Source organism: Leopardus geoffroyi, chromosome A3 (genome assembly GCF_018350155.1).
Source record: "Leopardus geoffroyi isolate Oge1 chromosome A3, O.geoffroyi_Oge1_pat1.0, whole genome shotgun sequence".
Classification (NCBI taxonomy): domain Eukaryota; kingdom Metazoa; phylum Chordata; class Mammalia; order Carnivora; family Felidae; genus Leopardus; species Leopardus geoffroyi.
Genome location: NC_059336.1, coordinates 62,393,955 through 62,415,603, shown reverse-complemented (window position 1 = coordinate 62,415,603; position 21,649 = coordinate 62,393,955). Strand labels below are relative to the sequence as shown.

Below are 21,649 nucleotides of genomic sequence, written 5' to 3'. Positions count from 1 at the left end.
AATGTGATGGGAGAGGCATTCAGGATTGCCTTTTCTTATGTAAGAATGGGAGGAAGACAATCACAGGGTTGTCGAGGAGGACTCTGAGGACTTGAAAGATGAAGAGAAGGAGTAGTGTTGGGCCAGAAGCAGATGAGTCACCTTGCATGGGGTAAGGGCTCTGCCTGAGGGAGGGACCCCCATGGGTCGCAAGAGGACTGGGCCTGGGGCAAGAGCAGGTTCAGAAGCTGCCTGAAGAATCCAAGCCTGCCCTCCCCCCAGTTTTAACTCTGTCGCTTCAAGCCCTGCTCACACACTTGCAAAGAAGCCAGAGTTCCTGGGACCCAAACAAAGCTGGTTTGGGCCTGGGCCCCATGTGGCCTTCAGATGCTCAGAAGTACCCGTTCCGAAGAGGCACAGCAGCCTCCTAGGTGGGTGTGACCCGGGACTGATGCTTGGATCACCCCTTTGGGTCAGCTTCCCAGAGGCCATCTCTTTGAGGTTTATTTCAAAAGATGTTTGATGTTCTTCACTTTGGAGGAAGTAAGGAGGAACCAATCACAGACTTGGCAGGGAAGAACTCAGGATTCCTGAATATTTGTTTTCTGTCTTTTTTTTTGTAATTAATTTATTTTGAGAGAGAGAAAGAGAGAAAGTGTGTGTGTGTGCGCATGTGTGTGCGCACGCACACAAGCAGGGGAGGGGCAGAGAGTGAAGGAGACAGAGAATCCCAAGAAGGCTCCTCACTATCAGTGCAGAACCCAACATGGGGCTTGAACTCATAAACTGTGAGATCATGACCTGAGCAGAGACCAAGAGTCAGATGCTTAACTGACTAAGCCACCCAGGTGTCCTATTTTCTGTTTCTTAAAACTAGTTGGTTTCTTCCCAACCCATCTAATCTTGCCCTAACTAAGGTCTCCAGCCCTGTGGGTATGATTCTCCCTTAGGTATAGGGTGAGGGGCAGGAAATAAGGATGGGCTCTTGCAGGTGAGAAGGCGGAGAGTGTGCGGAGAGGGGGAGGCTCCTGTTCCACCTGTGCTTCTGGGTGACCCAGGGTGAGGGGCCTGTGCTCTAGCCAAGACTGAGGGGGTATGAGCCACCAGGACTTAGTGGCACCCTTTCTGCTCACTCCCCACAACCTCCCAAACCACACCCCAGTCACTCAGGCTGCTCTTGGCAGGGTTACCAACACAGGGACAGGCCAGCTGCCTTTGCAGCAAGAGCAAAAGCAGTAAAACTTGTTTGTCAACTCTACTAACATGAGGGCACACCACAAAGATATAAAGACATGTACACAACACATATGCACACAGACATACATGCATGCACCCAGACACACACACACACACACACACACACACACACAGGGCAGGCCCACACCCTCTGCAGAAGATGTGCAGAGACCCAGGAGTGAGCTCAAAGGAGTTTGTGGGTGCAGAGCAGAGTTTGTTTACCCCAGAGCATCACTCCAGCTTGGAGTGCTCCCCCGCCCCCGCATAAAATCAACTCTTTACACACACATCTTCTCTAATACACAAACCATCCCCAAGCCTCACAAGCACAGAGCCAGACAGCAAGCGGTGTGCATGGTGAGGAAGCTGACCGGAGCCACCTGAAGTCCTCAGGCTTTGGGTGGTGGGGCCTCCTGCAGCTGCCTCCTAGCCCCTGGGGGAGATGGGGACCATCACAGATGTAGAGCCCTCAGTGGGCCCTGCACTGCCTGCCCCACGAGGACACTCATCAGGCTCCATGGAGAACATGCCCAGGAGGACGAGGAGAAAGGAACCCAGTTTCTGGTGCCTCAATGCAGCCCCAATCTGGGACTTCCCCCTTTGTGAACCTCTGTTTTCTTCTCACACAATGACAGTTAACTTCCTCAAAGTTCCCAAATTTAACCAAACTGGGGAAAAACTTATTCCCCACTATAAGGACTCTGGTTCTGTAGACCTTCCAAAACTCCAGGAGAAAAGTGGAACAACAAAAATTCCTTCACTATAACAAAGGGCCAGGGGAGAGGTGGAGGAAGGGGGGGAGAGCAACAAACAACAAGAAAATATGGTAAATAAAAACAGAACATACAATGGCAGGTCTAACAAGACCAAAACATCAATAATCTCAATAAACGTGAACAGGCCAAAACTCTGAGGTTGGGCAGAATGCAATTAGACAAAATCTGGCCCAAGATGGTCCATGCAAGTCAGCTAAAAGGAAACTCCTGGTTCTGGGTTAGAAGGCTGAGTGGGTCACTTTGAGGGGACAGCAGCAAATTGCATCCAGTCACATGTTTGTCTGCAGAGCAGTCAGAAGGACAGCCTCACCCACAGGGCTCTGGGGTGTGGGGGGAGGGGTGCTGGTCTCTTACTGAACTGGTATCCAAGGACCAAATGGAGGCACTGGGAGGCCAACTCTCTGGAGCTGGTTCCTGCATTAAAACATCCTCTCCACCTCTCTCATCTGAATGGCACTGCCTCTTGAAGGGCTGTCTCAGACCCCCATGCCTCACTCTGGCCTAGATGTTTATTCTCCTCTGGGAGAGACCCGCTCAAACCAGGTGAGCACAGGGCCACTAATAACCACCAAGGGGCCAAGCAACCCCTTTATCAAGAGCACTTTAAAAGGCTGGAAGTGTTCTAATCGTCTCGTTAGGAAGCAGAATCCTTTCTTCCTTTTTTTCAGAATCTTATATTCCACACAAGCTCTGCCATGATTTGCTAGGACACTTTGTGCCCTGACCCAGCTAGGACAAACAGCCAGGGCAGGAGCCCTCCTGTGGCCTCCCCTCCAGCCTCCCTGAAGGGTTGCAGCAGGACCATGTTGCTGCTTTTTTTTTTTTTTTTTTTTTTAAATTTTTTTTCAACGTTTATTTATTTTGGGGACAGAGAGAGACAGAGCATGAACGGGGGAGGGGCAGAGAGAGGGAGACACAGAATCGGAAACAGGCTCCAGGCTCTGAGCCATCAGCCCAGAGCCTGACGCGGGGCTCGAACTCACGGACCGCAAGATCGTGACCTGGCTGAAGTCGGACGCTTAACCAACTGCGCCACCCAGGCGCCCCTATGTTGCTGCTTTTTGTTGTTCTTGGTGGTTAGCTTTCCCAGGCAGGAATCTCACTAGCTTATAATTACTAACAATGTGCCCTGATTGGTTCTCTCATAAGCAGGTAACACTTCTGAAGTCAAGGACCTCCGACAAGAGAAGTGCAGGCTATAAACCCTTGTGGCCTTAATGAAACAAGGACTTTAAGAGACAAGGCGGCTGACAAGCAGAGGCTGGTCAGAGGGCATGCAGAGGGAGGGAGGTTTCGAGAAGCAGGGCAGGAGGGTGGATGGCCATAATGGGGTGGTAGAATAGAGTTCAGGGAGGGGGAGAGGAACTCATGTTGCATTCATTCGTTCATTCATTCACTCATCTAGTGCCAAATATGCCATGCCGAGAAGCCCTGGCTGTGCTCATGGTCTAGCTGAGGAGACCAACAAGTAAAGGGTCAACTGCAAAGCCACAGGATCAGTGAGGAGAGAAAGTCAAGCCCTGGGGCACCAGTCAGCAGCTCTCCCAGCCAGCCACTGGAGGACAGGGCAGGGAGGGGAAGAAGGCTGGGAGCTTCCTAGGAGAGGGAGGAGACTGGGCCAAACACCCACCCCCTCCTTCGTTTGCTGCAAAGGAGGAGATGGGGAGAACAGGGGGAGGGGAGCCTGGCAGAAGTGTTTATCTGGAGGGCTGGAGGAGGGCAGTCACCCCAGCCTCTCACAGGAAATCTTCCAGACAGGGTGAGCAAGGCCTGGGGGGATGGGGCTCAGCACTGCAGCCCCAAGGGTTAGGAAAGCCCTTTCCTCCAGGTCAGGTTGCCTGGGGCCAAGCTCACTCTGGCCTTAGTTTCCCCACTGTGCTTGGACAGAAGGAAGTCAAAGACTTTGAGCTCTAGGGATGAAAGGCTCAGCCCAGGCCCAGACCACCACTCCCTGTAAAATAGGGCTGGTGACGCCACTGCTCTTTTTGGCTGGTGAGTAGCCTGATCACCTTTGAAGATGAAACATGCTTGGGCCTAATGAGGAGTCAGTTGGCCAAGGTGGGAGTAGGGCTGGGCTGTGGGAGCCTGGCACCTGCCCCACCAGGCCCCTCGTGGTCAGCACGGCACCTGCCCAGGAGGACAGAACTCTTCCCATTTCTGTGCAGACCCGCGTCCCCGAACCAGCCCCACCTCCTCCCCTTCCCAGCCCAGTGCCCTTTCCCTCCTCTGCTCCAGGCTGGGATCAATCCTAGGTGGGTTCAAGCTGCAGCAAAGACCTTGGAGACCTGCGTTGGCCTCATGTGTCTCCTTCACCTGCCCTTGGACCCACGCGCCCCCTTCACTGCCCTGGGCTGGGCCAACACTCTAACCCTACCCTTTTGGGGCACCCTGATGAGACATACTGTCCCCTCCATGTTTCCAGGCCAAACAGGTCATTTCCAATATGGCAGCAGACAAGGGGGACACAGTTTCCTTTATATGCATGAGAACAGTACTCAAGATAAAGGATACCCTCAGCCCGCTTCCTCCTCTTCTTCCCTGGTTGTTGAACAGACATTTGCTGCCAGATGGGCTCTGAAAAGCAAGGAGCCAAGTGGAAGCCTCTGGCTTGGTAGTCCCAACTCTGCTGGGTGAGGTCACAGGAGTGGGCTCCAAACTGTCTGAAGCACACATTCCTCACTTGGCAGATCAGATACAAGCCTTTTCTTTTCTGCTACCACTCCCTCTTCTTCCTCTCTCCTTTTTCCTTCCCCTAACCCAGCCTGAGTCCTGCCCACTTGTGTCCTGCTCAGACAGACCCTTCCTGCCTATGGGCTGACCCCACCTCCTTTCTAGAAGCCCTGGAACATCCAAACACAGTCTCCACAACCAGCACATTTCTCAGGAAATAGATGGGGAACGAGAACAGGGCATACACACAGCTCACATTCTCCTGGGAGGCAGGCAGCAGCCTCGTAAATGCACTAATATTAGGCACAGCTAAAAGATAACCTTACCTACATGTTCCAGAAGAGGCGCATACACCTGGGATTATCATATCTTCTTAATGGTTCATTTGTGTTCATTAAGTAAATTAATTCATTTATCTGATTTGCAGAGCAATGCCCAAAGGGTGGACTTCTGGATCATCAACATCCAACCTCCGAGTGAGCTTTTGGAATTACCACTTTCCTAAATTAGGAAGATCTCTATCTCTACTTTTCATCCTCGAGGCCCCAAGGATAGGGGAGCTCACTGAGATCCACACAACCCCCACTCTCCCCACCTCCCAGAGTCAGACTTGGGGCTCCCACTCTGAAGCCCCTATACCCCTATACCACTGTCCCTGCCTGCATTCACCCCAAGGGTCCACAGGCCTCATTATTCCAAACACCACAACCTGAAGACTCTGGGGTACCTCTTTGCCCCAGACTCCCACCAATGCATGGATTTTGGGAAAGCTGAACAATGTCTAGAAAGTCAATTAGGAAGAACTGGGGAAAGGCCAAGGACTCAGCCTCAGGGGCAACCACAGCGAAAAACAGGGAGGAGGTACCCAGCTCTGCCCTAGGAACACAGAATGCCTGTCACATCTGGACATTCCCTCCCAGCCCCACTTCCCTCACCAGCATTATTTCAGCCCTTGCATCCTCTTTAAACTAGGCTGTAGGACTACAGGGCACTCCACAAATGCACTGCTAGCAAATGCATGTGCTAGCAAATGCACATGGGACTATAAAGAATGCAGCAAAACCCAGGAGCAGGGCCAGAGGGCCAGAGTGCCTGTGCATGGAGCGCCTCACTGAGCCTCTGTGAGGGGCACGGGCAAGGGCCCTAATTACAGGCTGTGCAGGGATGATGAGCACCTCCTCTCACCAGAGGGAGGCGCTTGCTGGAATTTTAAAGGCCTTGGGGTTTTAGGAGGACTGGCAGCAATAAGGCCCTATAGGCTTGCAGTGTGGACAGCCCTGCCTTCCTCATTACCGGGCTGTGTGGTGCCTGGGCTGAGGTAGGCAGGTGCTGGGTGCTCACCTTGTGGTCTAGTTCAGCATTGGTCTTTGGCTGTTGCTCCTGGCAGGGTGGCAAGGTCTCAGAGCCCAGGTACTGTCTGAGGGATGATGGCCTCATGAGGCTCAGAAGCTGGCTGAGCAAAGACAGCTAGGGAGGAGAAGAGAGGCCATCACACATTGGGTGCTTGGGACACTTGGCTGGCACTAGCAGGTCAGAGCGTGGGCTCTGGAGCCAGACCACCAGCTTCCATGACCTGGATCCACCTCTTACTGACATGCTGTGTGGCCTCTTGGAGCCAGACAAAATGGACAACCACAGGAGGGCCATGCATGCACATGGTGCCTAACACAGGCTGAGCCTTCCCTTAAAGGAGCGCACTAAGATCTCTGTAGGTTGGCTGTTTGACCCACTTCCCTGGAGTAAGCACTCGGGGCTGGAAGAACCAAGGCCAGCAAAGAGGGCAAGATCCTTCCCACCCTGAGCTGCTGCTCAGGCCTCTCGTGCGTCTCTCTCTTCACTGAACTTGCTGTGGGGATTGGAGAGGCTTACGGAGGAGCAGAGGCTGTGTACCTCCCGCCGCCCCCTCTAATGACTGCGCTCGCTCTACATCATTCTGCCTGCCCCTGGTTCTCCGCCCCCACCCTTTTCCTTCCAGGGAATTTTAAAGCAAATCCAAACATTGTATCATTTTACCCATAAAGAGCTTCTAAACCGAAAAGGATAAGGATTTCTCTCCCCAGCATGGTCACAGTATCGTTCTCCTGCCCAACAAAATTACCAAGAATTCCTTATGTGGGCTAACACCATGTTCAGTTTTCTCTGATTGTCTCAAAGATGTCCTCACCAGTTGGGCTTTTGGAGTGGGGATTCCCCACAAGGTCCACGTGCTGCATTTGCTTGATATGTCACTTAATCTGCCAGCCACCCCACCACCCATGAAAACTGCACCTCCCTCTCTGAACAAATGGGAGTGCCCCCACCCCTCCCAGGAACAGGGCCTGCAGGAGTCCAGGTGTCTGCAGTAAGCCACTCCTGGCCCAGGCCCTGCACCTGCTTTGGGCAGCCTGGGCTCAGCCTTAGCAAGGACCATCCAGCTGCCGTGGAGCTAACTTGTGGCCAGGGCAAACGGCAGGCAGTTTCTGAGCCCTGGCCTCTCTGGGAAAGGGGGCTGCTGATCAAAGAAGCAACGCCAGGGGAATTCACAGAGGCACCATCTTTTCAGATGTAGCAAGTGTAGGTTGGCCAAAAGGACTTAGGCCCGAGCCCCTCACCCAGTTCCCTGCTCTAGCCCAGCCTTGCCCAGCACACCTGGCTTCCTCCCCCTGACTCACCCGCAGACACCTGCTCAGCACCTCAGCCGGCCACAGGCTCAGACAGTCCACAAGAGCAGCTGGGCTGAGGGCTAGGAGACAGGCCCGAGGCCTTGGCTCCTGGAAGGGGGCCAGGTCTTCTTGGCCTAGTGTCACATCCCTTTAGGAAGGGAGATGAGGAGGCAGAGAGAGAGAGAGAGAGAGAGAGAGAGAGAGAGAGAAAGAGGGAGAGAGGGAGAGAGGGAGAGAGGGAGAGAGAAAGAGAGAGAGAGAGAGAGAAGGTTCTGGGCAAAAGAGAGGCACCATCTGGAGCTTCACCAAAACCAGAGCTGTGCTGTCTTGCTCAGGCCTTGCAAGGCTAGGGATAGTTTCCAAAAGGGCCCTGCCTGCTCTGGGATCACAGCTGTGCAAGCACAGGGGCCAGGCTCTGCAGCCCACGCCCCCAGAAGCAGTCCTCAGGCAGGCAGCCTCACCCCAGGGCCCTCCCTGCTACAGAAGCTGGGGGTGGGCAGGGCACACAACTGCAGCTCCATGGCTCCTATGTTTTCCTCTCCGTGAAAATGGCTTCACCCTGCTCAGCGCACAAGCTGTGGCCTTCTGATTGCTTACTCTCTTTTGTTTCCAGCTCTGGCAGCCACACCCCTCTCAGGGATAAGGGCATATTTGGACCGTGTGCATCTCAGCAGGGCCGGGACCTGACATTGCGCCTCCCCACCTCACCCCCACCGCTGGAAGCTGTCTCTGCAAACACTCAGCTCATTAGGACAGACACCTCCAGGCAAGAGGCAAATGATCACCCAAGAAGGCGGGCCTCCACTGGTCTTGTCAGTCTGCCTGGCAGGAGGAGAAGAGGAGTTCCAGCCGGGCAATTGTCCACATGGCTGGTCACTCCTGTGCTCAGACCCCAGCAGTGCTTCTATCTGCCCCATGGAGAAGGCCAGGATCTTAAGTGTCTGTGAGGCTCAGGTGGCCCTGCTGCTCCCTGCAGCCTGTGCTCTGACTGGGCCTTCTGACCAGACACACACAGCTGCCCCTGTCTCCCTTGCAGCCCCAGTTTCCTGTCTACGCTGCCACCTACACCACCCACACCTGCCAATCCCCTCGCCCTGAACTACTTACGTTTCTGATCACATTTACCACCTCCTAACACGTTACGTAATTTACTTGTTTATTGTGTTTATTACCTGCCCCCCCTCCCCCACTAGAAGGTAAGGCCTCCTAGGGCAGGTTTTGTTCACTGCAGTGTCCCCACAGTCTAGCACAGCACCTGGCACCTGGTGTGTGTTTCATTAGCATTCATTAAACAACTGAATGAGTGAAGGGCAGGTTGGGGCTGCAGCCAGCTTCTCCATAGGAGATGCAGGTTGTGCACCTCCTCCATTTTGGCCACTTAAAGCCCATGTTTTCCAGACCCCAAACTGGAAGACGTGGTTTGACAAAAGAGGTTGACTGTGTTGCAAGAGATGGCCTGGGATAAGCAGCAAACTCCTGACTTGGCCCCAAACCTGTTCTACCTGTGTCTTGCCTATCTCGGTAAAGGGCTTCCTCAACCTGCCAGTTGTCTAGATCCTGGAGCCCTCCTGGTCTCCTTTCTCTCACATCTCGCATCCCACTGACTGTACCTGGGAATTACACCTAGAGTCCTACCACTTCTCACCACCTACAACACTATCTCCCCAGGCCAAACCACCATCATCTCTTACCAGGATTACTGCAATCACCTATGCTCAACGCAGTAGCCTTTCAACATATTTAATAAATCAGATTCTGTTTCTCTTATCAAAACCTTCCAATGGCTGTCCACTTCAGCATCAAAGTCAAAGCCTCTACCATGGCCCCGAGGCTCTGGTGGGTTGAATCCCCACTTACCTGTCTGACCTCAACTTCTACTACTCTGTCCTTGATCCTTTGCTCCAGCCACAATGGTTTCTGTTTTTCCTCCAACCTAAGAGAACTCTGCCTACCCCAGGGCCTTTGTACTTGCTGTTCCCTGTGCGGAATGCTCTTCCCCAAGAAACCTGCTTGACTTCAGTTCTGTGCACAAAAATCCCCATCTCTCAACATTCCCTCTCCTCTTTATCTGGCTTTATTTTTCTCCAGAGCCCTTATCACCATCTGGTATGCCAAATATTTACTCATTTCTTGATGCCTGTGTCCATCTCCCCCGGGACCATGAGTTTCACAAGGGAGGGACTAGGTTCTGTTCAGGGCTGTATCTTCAGTGCCCTGAGCAGTGTCTGGAGCACACTGGTAAATGCGGACAAAACCCTGCTGTTTCTGGGATAGTCCCAGGACTTACAGGGACAACAGGCAGCAGGCCTGACTTCGAGGCTCTCCTGGAAAATACAAGTTTTGGGGATGTTGCATCCTGACCACCTACAGAAGTCCCATCCCTCCAATTCAGTTCTTCAGCTCCTGTTTCTAGGGCTTCAGACTGCAGCCAGAGACAGAGAGCCAAGCCATCCAGGGGTCACGGGCTCCTCCTTCCCAGCAGTGCCCTGAGAGGCCTCTGCCCAGGCATTCACCCCAGATCCTCTCCTAGAGGAGCCAATTCTCAACCCTTAGATTCCCCTTCATAGTCAATCTACTGATAAGGTTTATCAAACATGTATACATCAATGAAGGAAGTAGAAGGGACAGCCCTTGTCCTCCTATCTGCCACTTAGGAATAAAGCTCAGGGGACCAGCAGGGCATCTTCAGCATGAAGTGGCAGGTGTGGTCCAGTTTGTCACCACAATGAGAGCTGAGGAAGGGGCTGGAGAAGTGGAGACAGCGTGCTGCAGTAGTCAAGAACAAGGACTCTGGAGTCAAATCCTAGCTCCAAGGCTTTCCAGCTGTATGACCCTGAGAAGTTTCCTAACCACACCTGCCTCAGTTTCCCCATCTGTGAAAAACATCTGATGGTAACAGCCCTTACTGCTTGGGACTCCTATGAGAGGTAAGCTCTGAGAACAGCACCTGGGATGCGGCCAGGGTTGTGCACCATGTTAGCTACCACTGTTTGGTTGGGGTGTGATGGAAAGGAAGGAGGGCCAGGGCACACAGCTGTAAGCAGAGAGCGCAGGGTCGGCCTGCGAGGAGGGCAGAGAAAAACAGGCAGCGCAGGCAGGCCACATGGAGGAGAAGTTGGGAAAGGGGGCGTGCGGGTTTGATGTGGGTGGCTGTGGGGCCAAGGTGGCCCTTTGAAGGCAAGGATCCGTCTGACAGGCCAGACTGGAAAGGGGAGTGCCTGCAGCCTGGAGACCTGGGAGGCCCACGTGGCAACCCCAGGCCTGCAGCAGAGATGGGGGAAACACACGGGGAGGGCCTCGGGCAGGCCCCAGCTGGTCCTTCCTCTCCTGGAGCTGAGCCGCCAGGAGGCTGGTGCCTGCCTGCAGACCCTCCTCTCTGGAACACAAGCACTGACTCAGCCTCCAAGACCTGGCTCAGGATACCTTCTCTGGAAGCCACTTCACTGCCCTCAGGCACACTTAGTCACTGTGCCCTCAGCCCACCTTGCTCACACCCTCTCTTCTGAGGGTGGTTCCTGGTGTGGAGCCTGGCACAGAGCCTGGCACAGAGGTGATGCTCAGCTAGGGTCTCTTGTACAGATAGCACACGGGGGGGCATGTGGGTGACTGGTATGGTTGGAAAGGCCTGGAGCTGGGCAGGGCTGAGTCTGGCTTGGTCCCCGGTGGGCCCCGGCGAGCAGCTAGGGGCTCCCAGGCCAGTTCTCCCCTGGTGTGTGAGGGTACATCCCCACCCTGAGGAGTCGTTTACTGCCTCCCTCGAAGGGCCTGCCTGGGCCAGATAATCCATAGCACTTCCCCTCCCAGCTCTTTGGTCCCCATCATGCTCTCCTCACTCTCCCACACACAGGCTCTAGCCAATAAAAAACACATCAAAAACAAAGCCCAAGCCTTAAATTGACTCTGATGCTTGAACCACCCTTTGTCTTTCTGGTCTCTTCAAACACTGCAGGGGGGTGGCTATGCCCCTCCACCCACAGCCATCTTGCCTTTCCTGATCTTGATGCTCTGGCCTTTCCCCTCTGCTCTGCTGACACTGTGCTCTGTTTTCCTTGGGCCCTGGTGACCCCCACCTGCCCTCCAGAGCCCTCTGGGACCACTCGGGTCTTGTCTGCCTGCTGCATCTCTGCCTGCCCCTACTCCTAACCGCTTGGCACCCCTGAGACACTGATTGGTTCCTCCTCCTTCACAGAGATGCTCTGTCATCAGGCTTTTCCCTGTGTGAAGTGACCCCAGTGCAGGCCACTCGCCCACCCACCCCTCCCTAGGTCTCCAGGGAAAGGGAACTTCCTCTTGCACACTCCAGGAACTCAACCTCAGGCTCGTGTTCACTCCATAAGTGTGCCTTGAGAACCTCCAGAAGTGTGCCAGGCGCCAACAGGCAGTGGTGAGCTGAAAGCATTTGGTCCTTGCATTCAAGGAGCTGGTGTTGGGGTCTGTGTGTGTGTGAACACAGACCCTCAACAAATAAATAAGACACTGTCAGAAGGTAAATACAAATAAAAACAGGTAAATATAAATAAAATTTAAAACAGGTAAATACAAATAAAATTTTAAACATGGTGATGGTGCCAGGGCACTTCAGATTGGGTGGTCAGGAAGGGCTTCCAGGTGGAGGTGATGTTCTAGCAGGAACTGGCATGACAAGAAGTTCCAGCCATGCTAAGTCCTAGGGGGAAAGTATTTATGGCAAAGGGGGCAGCCGGGGCAGAAGCCAGGCCGAGCCCACTCTGAAAAGCCAACCCAACCAGTCAGCTTTCTGAGCTCCCGCCCTACAATCATGGCATTGCAGACTCAGCTATATTGTCCAGGCTGCCCCAGGATGTGCTGGAACATTCTCTCAGCACTCTGGGCAAAAGGTTACGCGGGCTTGCCTTGTACACCTCTATGAATAGAGACACACAGCCCTTCACAGGGACTGCCTTGCCCATCTTGTGTTGCTGAGCCAGAGGGTTCGGCTGTACCCAGCGCCTATTCTGGGATCCCACAGAGCTTCTAGGAGGTAGGGAGAGAGCATGCTCAGACTCCCATCCTTGGGCTGGCTGTGACCCATGATGCCTGCCCCCACCCCCAGGGCCCCAAGCTGCACAGAGGCTGTGGTCAGAGCTTTCTGGAGAGAAGGGGAATGGGGAAAGAAGACAAAGCTGTGCTTCTCTTGCTGTTCCAAGAATGCCTAACACTGGAAAGGGAGAGGCACTAGGAGTGAGTAGTTTTAAGTGTGTAGTGTTTGTTTTCACCTTCACTGTTTTTTTCCACATATAAAAAGTAATATAAGCAGGGGCCGGGGGAGGAGGCAATGGGAATTAGTGTTTAATGGGTACGGAGTTTCTATTTGGGAGGATAAAAAAAATTTCTGGAGGTGGAAGGCGGTGATGGCTGCACGACGTCTCAAATGTACTTAGAGCCGCTGAATGGTTGAACTCTACACTTAAAACTGTCATGATGGTAAACAAAAACAAAACAAAATAAAACCCCAAACATTAAAATGGTAAATTTTATGTCATGCGTATTTTACAAAAAAAAAAAAAAAAAAAAAAAAAAAGTAACACACGCTCCCAGCTCACTGCTCTATCCTTAGTGCCTAGTACACAGGAGGCATACAAAATAGTAATTGTTGAATGCAAGGGTATGAGTGAAAAATTCAAACTCAACTTGGCTCTCCTGGCCTGAGGACCCCAACCTTTGAGAAAAGCCTCAGGAGCAGGTAGGCCTTGGGGAGAGCCCTTTGCTCACCCACAGGCTTCCTGGGCCCAGTGGATGCTGCCCAGCTGAGGTCAAGACTCACCTGGGCCTTCTCTTGCCAGAGAGGGAGCGTCTCTTGCTGGTCTAGCATCCGGGCAATGACCACAAGGCTGAGCTGGCTTCGAAGCTGCCTGTGAGGGAAGGAGTAAGAGGGACTGAGTGGTGGGACACTCTGAGAGCAGGTGGGCTTGAAGTCCACGAGGGGGCAGGATGCCCTCCGAGTGGTGAGCATGGGAGAGCCATGTTGTCTGGAGTACTTTGGCTTACTCTTTTGGTTTATGACATTATTTATGTTAGAAGCAATAAAACATGATGGGAAGGTTTAAAAATAAGCAAAAGTAAAAAAATTAGAGTCACTTTAATTTCAGATGCTGGCACAGTGGTTTTTCTTCTTAGTTGGTCTTTCTCTCTGAATATCTATACTTCTCTGTGGATACACAGAGATGGGCAATGTTCAGCTGCTTTTGCACAGACCTTTGCCTTTTCTGTCCTTTGCAGTGTTTGAATCTTTTAGACCATGTAGGGTAATAGAGAGTGGGGCTAAATTTTTTTTTTTTTTTTTTTTACCCAGCATCCAGTGGCTTTCCTTTGGAGAACCTGCTCCCACCCAGGGTGCTCCCAGGGTGGGCACATGAGCCAGGCCTGGCCCATCAGAATCTGAGTGACTGAGTCACTGAGAGGTAGCCTCGGTGCCCTGTTTGGAATTATCAGGAGTGTGTGTGCCTTTCCAGCAGGGCCACTGATCTGACAGGAGGTGATCCTACACCTGCTGGTGACCATCCTGCCTCCTTGTGTGAGAGCCTGGATGATGAATCAAGCAGAGACAGAGGACAGGGACAGTGTTCTGACCACACCCAGAGCCTGCTGTGCCTGAAGCCCCCAGCCCCTGGACCAATCGGTAGGTCAGTGGGTCATGTGAGCCAGTGAAGTGCCTTTGGCTCCAGTCAGTTTGGGCTGGACCAGTCTAGCACTGAACAGTCGGGATGGGGCTAGCATCTGCCATCTTTTGGAGTGAAGACCTCTGATGGGGATTTCAGATGCTAATGTTCAGGGCTCTGATTTTCATGAGTCCTTGAGGGCTAGAAGGAGCAAAAGGGAAGAGCAAAGGGGTGTGGAGACCAGAGGATGGGGCTGGGGTGGTAGCGGCCGAAGAGGCTGGAAGGAGTGATGGGAAGAGGGGTCTGGGGTCCCTCCTCTGCCCATGCTCCATGCCACAGCCCATTTCTACCACGAGGCTCCCATCTTTTCTTGCACCTCCATACATTGTGGCTCCCCATGGGCAGCAGACGTCAGCCCCTGGCATGGACCTTGATGTGGCCACAGTCCCCAGTTCCTGCAGAGAGCCACCATCAGAGGAAGCAAATGAGAGGTCCTGAAGTTAGAGGGAACATAAGGAACACGAAGGAAAACACTTGGGTTAGAACCAGCTCCTTAGAGGAGAAATGCCCTCAGGTAACAGCACTGTTGGAGGGACCCTCACAGGTGCCCTCAGCCACCTCCCTGGAAGGACACCACAAGGGACTGGGCGGATATCGGGAACAGCCTGCCACGGGCAGCACTGGGAAATGCTGAGCAAGTACTTTAGGGAGGCAGGAACCAGCCCAGCCACTTCCGGGCTTAATGGTCTGGGCTCCACTGCAACTTCCCCAGGGCAGAGCCTCCTGCTGCCCAGGCCTCACGTGAGGGAGGCTCCTGGGTGATGGAACTGAGGTGGGGGAGGGATGCCTCCTTGAACGGCTCCTGTGGGGCTGAGCAGGCTGACGCAGGGGCCTTGTTGATTTTCTTAGCACTTAGTCATGAAAGTCGGAGGAATCAACAAAGCAACAGGTTCTTGATTAGAAAGAGGAAAAACAGAAGCTGCAGGCAACACCACCATACACCAGAAAAGAGAACCTGAAAAAGACGGGAAATGCACGCTGCTGGTGAGCATCAACAGAGATGCTCATACACAGCAGGTGGGAATTTAATCCACTTTGAGAAACTGCTTGGCAAGATCTACTAAAGATGAACATGTGCTCACCCCATGACCTAGCAATCTTACTCCTAGGTACACAGGTACACACACACACACGAGAGGCAGAAGTGTACTCTTGATATGCCAACAGAATGCGTTCACAGGTTGGGCTCCATCTACGCAACTCAACCCTATGCCTAACGACAGTGAGTTAAAACTGTATCCGAAGGCATGGATCTTCACAGTGTCATGTGAAAGAAGCCAGGTACAAAAGAATACTTGTGTATGATTTAATTTATATTTAATTTACATCAAGTATAAAAATAGGCAAATAGCAGCTGTTGGAAGCCGGGAATAGTGGTGACGCTTGGGGGGTAGGCAGGTTCTGCTCCTGTTTCATTTCATGACCAGAGAGCTGGTCTCACATGTGCTCGATTTGTGGCAATCCACTGAGCCATACACTGATGGTCTGTGTTCTGTTTGTTTGTATGTTGTAGTTCAATAAAACTATTACTTAAAGAAGAAATTCAGCTGCAGGGAGAGACAGGATTGCCAGATTTAGCCAGTAAAAATATAGGCTGCCCAGTTAGATTTGAACTTCTTACGGATAAACAGAGTAATTTGCTTAGCATTAAGTTTCTCCCGTGCAATATTTATATTTTATCTGGCAACCCAGGGAGGGGCCAGCCATTCCTGGTCCATTCCTTTTTTTATTTTAGTGTTTGAGAGAGAGGGTGAGTGGGCAAGGGACAGAGAAAAAGAGAATCTCAAGCAAGCTCCATGCTGTCAGCATAGAGACTGATGCAGGGCTCAAACTCAGGAACTTCGAGATCATGACCTGAGCCCAAGGTGCCCCTCCCTGGTCCATTCTTGATCGGAAGACCTGACATTAACCCATGGGGCCCTCCCTGACCCTCTCTCCTTTTAGCCTTGACCCCTTTCTGCGGAGCCCCTCAGCATTCCAACCGGACCAGAGACCTGTGGAGAGGCAGTCTCATCTAGACTGCCCCATGGGATAGCAAACAGGAGCCCCTCATCATCCTGTGAGTGCAGCCAGACCCCTACCCCTCACCCAGAGCCCCACCCTCCATTTTCTCCCTGGCCACACCACACACTCCGCATGGCTTCCACCTCATTGGCAGTCAGGACCTGCTCTCCAGCTGTTCCCCAGCAGCCTCGGCAGCAGCTGGGCCTGGAGCACAGTGGGCGGTAAATGGCCCCTCTGTGCTGCTACTCCAAAGCTAACTTGTAGCCAGAGTCAGAAGGCCTGCATCTGGGCTTCATTAATCCAAAACCCAGGCCTGTGTGGGAGCTCCTTTACCCTGCAGAGGGCGGGGAGGGGCCAACCTAGGGGTGGGGGTGCTGGCAGGCCAGCGAAGCAGAGCCGGGGTGGTTCCAGAAGGGAAGAGGCGGGCTGGGTGGGTCAGGACAGGGTTGTTGTCCAGAAAAGAAGAAAAGCACCAGAAAAAGCACTGGGTGAATGGATGAAAAGGAACCCACATCTGAAGGTGACATGCTCCCCCTCGCTGTCCCCCCCTGTGCACTGCCTTTCATTCTGATGGTCTCCTGCCTTTTAAACACGATCTCAGTTCCCACCGGGACACAGGGACAGGGGACAAGGCCACTTTTTAATTTTAGACTGAGAACTTACTCTACGGAGGAGAAAACGCAAGGACTCACCCCAAATAACACCCAAACTGTGTAGGGGGCAAGAAAAAGGAGCCATGGGCTCAGCTGAGGTTGGCCAGGGGCTCTTCCTCTCCTAGAAGTTGCCTGACCCCACCCAGCAAGGCCTCTCTGGAACTCAAACCAGCCGGACAAAGGAGGATGCAGAAGCCACCGGAGCCATCCCAGCCACTGTCATATAAGGAAACAAGCTCCAGCCTTAAGCTCACACCAGGCCAGGCCTCTGCCTCAGCCCTGCCCCTCCCCGCCCCTGCCCCCCACGGGCCTCTGTAAGATCAGGACACTGGATTAGCGCTAAGAGGAGTCTAAGGCTCTGGGAAATCTGGAAATGACTTTCCCAAATCCACAGCAGAGCCAGAAAGTGGAAAGCAGGCGTTCTGCCTCCCAGCATCCAACCTTCCCTCTAGCTCCTGCAAGGGGCAGCCCAGCCAGGAGCCAGGCACCAACCAGAGTGGGCCACTAGGATGTTGGGACAACCACACTGGTCAACGCAGCCCCCTCTGGGGCCCCTCATCTTTGCTTCTCTGGAGGGGAACCAGGCCCTGCCAAGGCTGAACTACCCTAAAAGGCCATCAGGCATCTGGCCAAAGGCGTGAGCTGCCTTTTCCACGTCTCTAGGGCAGCTCAGGAAGCAACAACAGTGGCCTGTTCCGCTGTGGAAAAGCTGCCCAACACCCTGCCTCAGGGCATCTGCCTGGCTTGCCTCTCAGGGACTGTCCACAATGCCTCCCATGCATCACAGCCACCTCTTATGCTACCCCCTCTTCACTTGGAGTCCACCTTGCATGTGAGCATGTGCTACCCAGGCAAGAAGGACTAAGCCCTAGGCTTAGAGGTTAGGGCAACTTCCTTGGTAGTCTGCCCAGTCATCCACACACAGGTTAGGGTACTCATCAGTGTGGGCATGCACAGTGCAGACAGGAAGAGATGGTGGGATGCAGACAGTCATGGATGCTTACAGCTCACTTGTACATGGATGAATCCCACAAACGAAGTGTTGACACTATGCTGAGGAAGCCAGACATAAGAGAGAATACTCTGTACAGTCCCATTTATACACATGTTCAAAAACAGGCTAAACTAATCTATGGAAAAGAAGTCAGGGAAGTGGTTTTCTCTGTAGAGGGAATGCCTGGGAGAGGCTCAAGAGGGCTTCTGGGGAGCAGATGACATTCTATCTATGGTCCTATGATATAGTCGTAGTTATACATACGGTCCCCTTTGCTAAGTGCACTGAGTATCTACCTTTGATGTGTCCTTTCCCAAATGTAGAACTAAATAAAAAGGTTACTATTATTTAGTAAATAAAGTTCCTATGGACAATTATGACCCAACTCCAATCCTCCTTACCACCTTTCTTCCCTCTTTCTTTTTGGTATTCTGATGAAATCCACAGAACCTCAGGCTTAGAAAACATCTTAATAGTCACCCCATCTAGGGGCGCCTAGCTGGCTCAGTCGGTAGAGCATGCAACTCTTTATCTCAGGATCTTGAGTTCAAGCTCCTCATTGGGCACAGAGCTTACTTAAGGGGCACCTGGGTGGCTCAGTTGGTTAAGCATCTGACTTCAGCTCAGGTCATGATCTCACAGTTTGTGGGTTCGAGCCCCATGTCGGGCTCTGTGCTGACAACTCACAGCCTGGAGCCTGTTTCCGATTCTGTGTCTCCCTCTCTCTCTGCCCCTCCCTCTCCTGCTCGTGCTCTCAAAAATAAATAAACGCTAAAAAAAAAATTAAAAAAAAGTCACCCCATCTAATGTCCACATATTTGTCTATTTAGTTAGGTCCTCAACATACCTGAGGGAAGTAGCCATATTTCCCATAGTTCCCTCTTCTCCAGGTGTAACAGCCACACTACACTTTTCTCTCTTTCAGAATCTTTCTGCTGCTGTGGGTTGGGTCCTCCAAAGGCCCTAGGGGTTGTTAACATTCTAGTCAGTGAGGTGCTCAGAGCTGGCCCTAACTAACGCCCATTTTCCTGGCCACCCTGATCACAGATTGAGCCCAAAGTCTCTCTCACACGTCTTGCTGTCAAATCTCATTTCCCAGATCCTGTTGTTAATTGTGCAGCTGGGTCTCCCTTTTCCTCTCAGACTGTCATTGTGGTTTGTTGAGATCTTCTGGAATCTTCCATTCGCTGTCAGTTGTATTCATGTCATGTGAGTCTGACCGTTGTTCCATTAATGGCCTCATCTGAGATACTGGGTCTGCCCTGACCAACCTGTCAGTGAAGACAAGCCTCTGGGTGTCCTGGGGGCCTGCCCTCCAGGCAGGCTCTGATGGCCAGCAGCGCCTGTGATGAGAAGCCCGACATTTCTCCTGTCATCCTCAGGATACAATGGTAGTCTCTACCAAGCGCCCTACAAAAGCCCAGACAGTCCTTTCTAGAGTACTATTCTGGTTGGCCTGTCAAAACATAAATGAGGCTAGTCTGGTAGGATTTATTCTTAGGAATCCTAGAAAGCACAGCTTCCTTTTCTGTGTATGTGCTCACAAACTGTCCCTGGGGAATGGTGTGGGGGGTGCCTCAAGCCCGCCACATACGCCGTGCTGAGTGAAGAGAGCTCATCCTGCCCTCCCTTCCCACCTCCAGAGGTCTCCGTTGACCCAGGGCACCCCATGTGCTCCTCCCCCAGCAATGATGTGGGACGTGCTTGCACCCACCACAGGGGACTTAAACCCATTCCACACAGCTGGAGGCTTCCATACAGTCTCTGCCCATGCTGTCTGCGGCTTCAATTCCCTTCTATCAGTAGTGGAGTTGAGATGAAAAATGATGCTCCTCAACAAAGAAGAGGGAAGCAAACCAGGAATTAGGTAGTGTTGTCCTCTCTTCATCAGTGTCGACATGTCACTGCCAGCCCAAAACAGCACTCCTTTATTCAAAACCAACTTCGCAAAAGTCCCTTCTATGAGCCTTAGTTTTCTCCACCGGCGCCATCACTGGTCCACGTGGTTTGCCAATCTGCCTTGTTCTGGTGTCCTACTTTCCATCTTCCCTATCTATCAAAAGCTGAGATCACGCTTGAGTTCCGGGTGCAGCCCCTGCTGTCTCTGGATACTTCCTACTTCTTTCCTCACTAGGTTTACAAGCAATCCACATTCAAAATGTTACTGCACCATCTCCTAGCCAGCCCAAGCCATCTTTCCATTTGCAACTGGCTACTAAAAAACCAACTCTATGCTTTTTGAGCTCTGCCCTCCAAAAGCGAGAGCTCCATGAGTATGAGCATGCACACACACATGAGTCCCTCCTCATTCCAGGCTCCAAGGGCCCAGAAAGCAAAGTCACACCTCCCCCCTCAAGACGCTCCTAGCCCAAGGAGTCAGCCAAGGGTGCCAACAATCAGGGCCCTGTGTCAGGAAGTATCTTGGGAGAGATGTCTCCCATCTGAGCCTAGTCTTGAGGTCGAGGAAATGCTAACCAGGCAAAGAGAAGGAGGAGAGGGATAAGGGAAGAGGCTTCTTTGGGAAGATGGAACTGACGTTGAAAAGCTCAGAGACAATGGGGCACCTGGGTGGCTTGGTGGTTAAGTGTCCTACTTTGGCTCAGGTCACGATCTCCCGGTTCGTGAGTTCGAGCCCCACATCAGGCTCTGTACTGTCAGCCTGTTAGCACAGAGCCCACTTCAGATCCTCTGTCCCCCTTTCTCTGCCCCTCCCCCACTTGGGCTCTCCCAAAAAATATTAAAAGAAAAAAAAAAGAAAAAATGAAAAGACTCGGGGACAAATTGTGAGTTTGGGAGGCTGGAGTTTGGGAGCTTGCTGGGGACATGCGAAGGGGTTAAGGTAAGACTGGAAGAGAAGGCACTAAGGTCTTAGTATGCCACTGTTTAAATTTCATCCTGAGGATAGAAGCCTGAGGGATTTTAACAAAGCAAAAGCATGACGTGGCTGGCTGTGCATCTGAAGCCAGGTCACAAGGCTGGACAGTGGAGGCATGGGTCAGATGGGAGACAGCCTGGAAGGAGGCAGCAATTCAGGGTCACTGTGGCAAAAGGCGGAACTGTGTGAGGGTGGCGGGAGAGATGTCTTTTGCTGGGGAGGAAGAGCTGGAGGGGACTGCCCCTGGGCTTCAGACAGTGGGCACGTGCTAATGCCAACATGGAGACAAGGAAGACAGGAGAAGGTGGTCCTCCCCAGAAGGTGGTGACTTCTGTTTCACACACGTGGAACCTAAAATACTTGCCCACACAGATCTGGTGCTTAGCAGAAAAGTCTAGCCAACGGTATTGACTTGGGAGCTGCTGGCACATGGTTGGAGTTGCAGCCATGAATGTGGACAAGATGGGGTATCAAGTCAAGTTCCCTAGGAGGTGGACTCTGAAGTGGAGGTGAGCATGCAGGGAATTTATGGGAGGGGGGGAGAGGGGTGCTCTTGAGACGACCTCCTGTAAGGATGAAGGAAGCAGGTTTGAGCCAAAGGGGAAATCCAGGTTGCAATGTAGTCACAGCAGAACCCGTGGTTGACCCTGCAAGGACCCCTGGAGCTGTCAAGGGCCTTCAGAGATATCCCAGGTCGAGGCAGAGGGACAGGCCACTGTGCCCCCAGCACTGGGCTGCTCCCGAGGAAGGCACCCAGCCCCAGATAAGGTAACCATCTTCAGCAGAGGCATCCTGGGGTAGACTGGCAGGGTGAAACTCAGCACCTGGGGAGAGGGAGCTGGAGTCCTGAAGCAGGGCCATATAGACAGAGCACCACAGCACTCAGCCCGGAAAGCTCCCTGAGACTGTGCCAAGTGACCACAGGAGAGGGACCGGAGCAGAATCCCCAGGCAAACTGAGGCTTGAGGAGCAGTGGAGGAGGGAAATGGATGACGGCGAGTGAGAAGGATAGGGCAAAGAGGGGGAGGGGAATCAGGAGAATTAACACTGTGAAGTCAAGGAAGAAAATGATAAGCTTGTTCCTGAGGAAGGGCCATTAGGTCAGTGGTGATAAGGCAACTTGGCCACAGTGCCAGATGAAGT

At 52.7% G+C, this 21,649-nt stretch overlaps 1 protein-coding gene across 6 annotated transcripts in view; it reads right to left on the bottom strand.

The window, feature by feature from the left end:
- Window positions 1-21,649, bottom strand: part of FAM178B (family with sequence similarity 178 member B) — a 115,775-nt gene that overhangs the window by 12,248 nt on the left and 81,878 nt on the right. For 3 of the 6 annotated variants that reach the window (XM_045445808.1, XM_045445805.1, XM_045445809.1), the window contains exons 13-15: window positions 13,086-13,173; window positions 6,003-6,128; window positions 4,503-4,565 (exon numbers count right to left, since the gene is read on the bottom strand). In XM_045445808.1, coding sequence (XP_045301764.1) covers window positions 4,503-4,565; window positions 6,003-6,128; window positions 13,086-13,173 — 277 coding nt within the window. The remainder of the gene's footprint in view (window positions 1-4,502; window positions 4,566-6,002; window positions 6,129-13,085; window positions 13,174-21,649) is intronic. The other 3 variants (XM_045445810.1, XM_045445811.1, XM_045445807.1) reach the window with 1 other exon arrangement.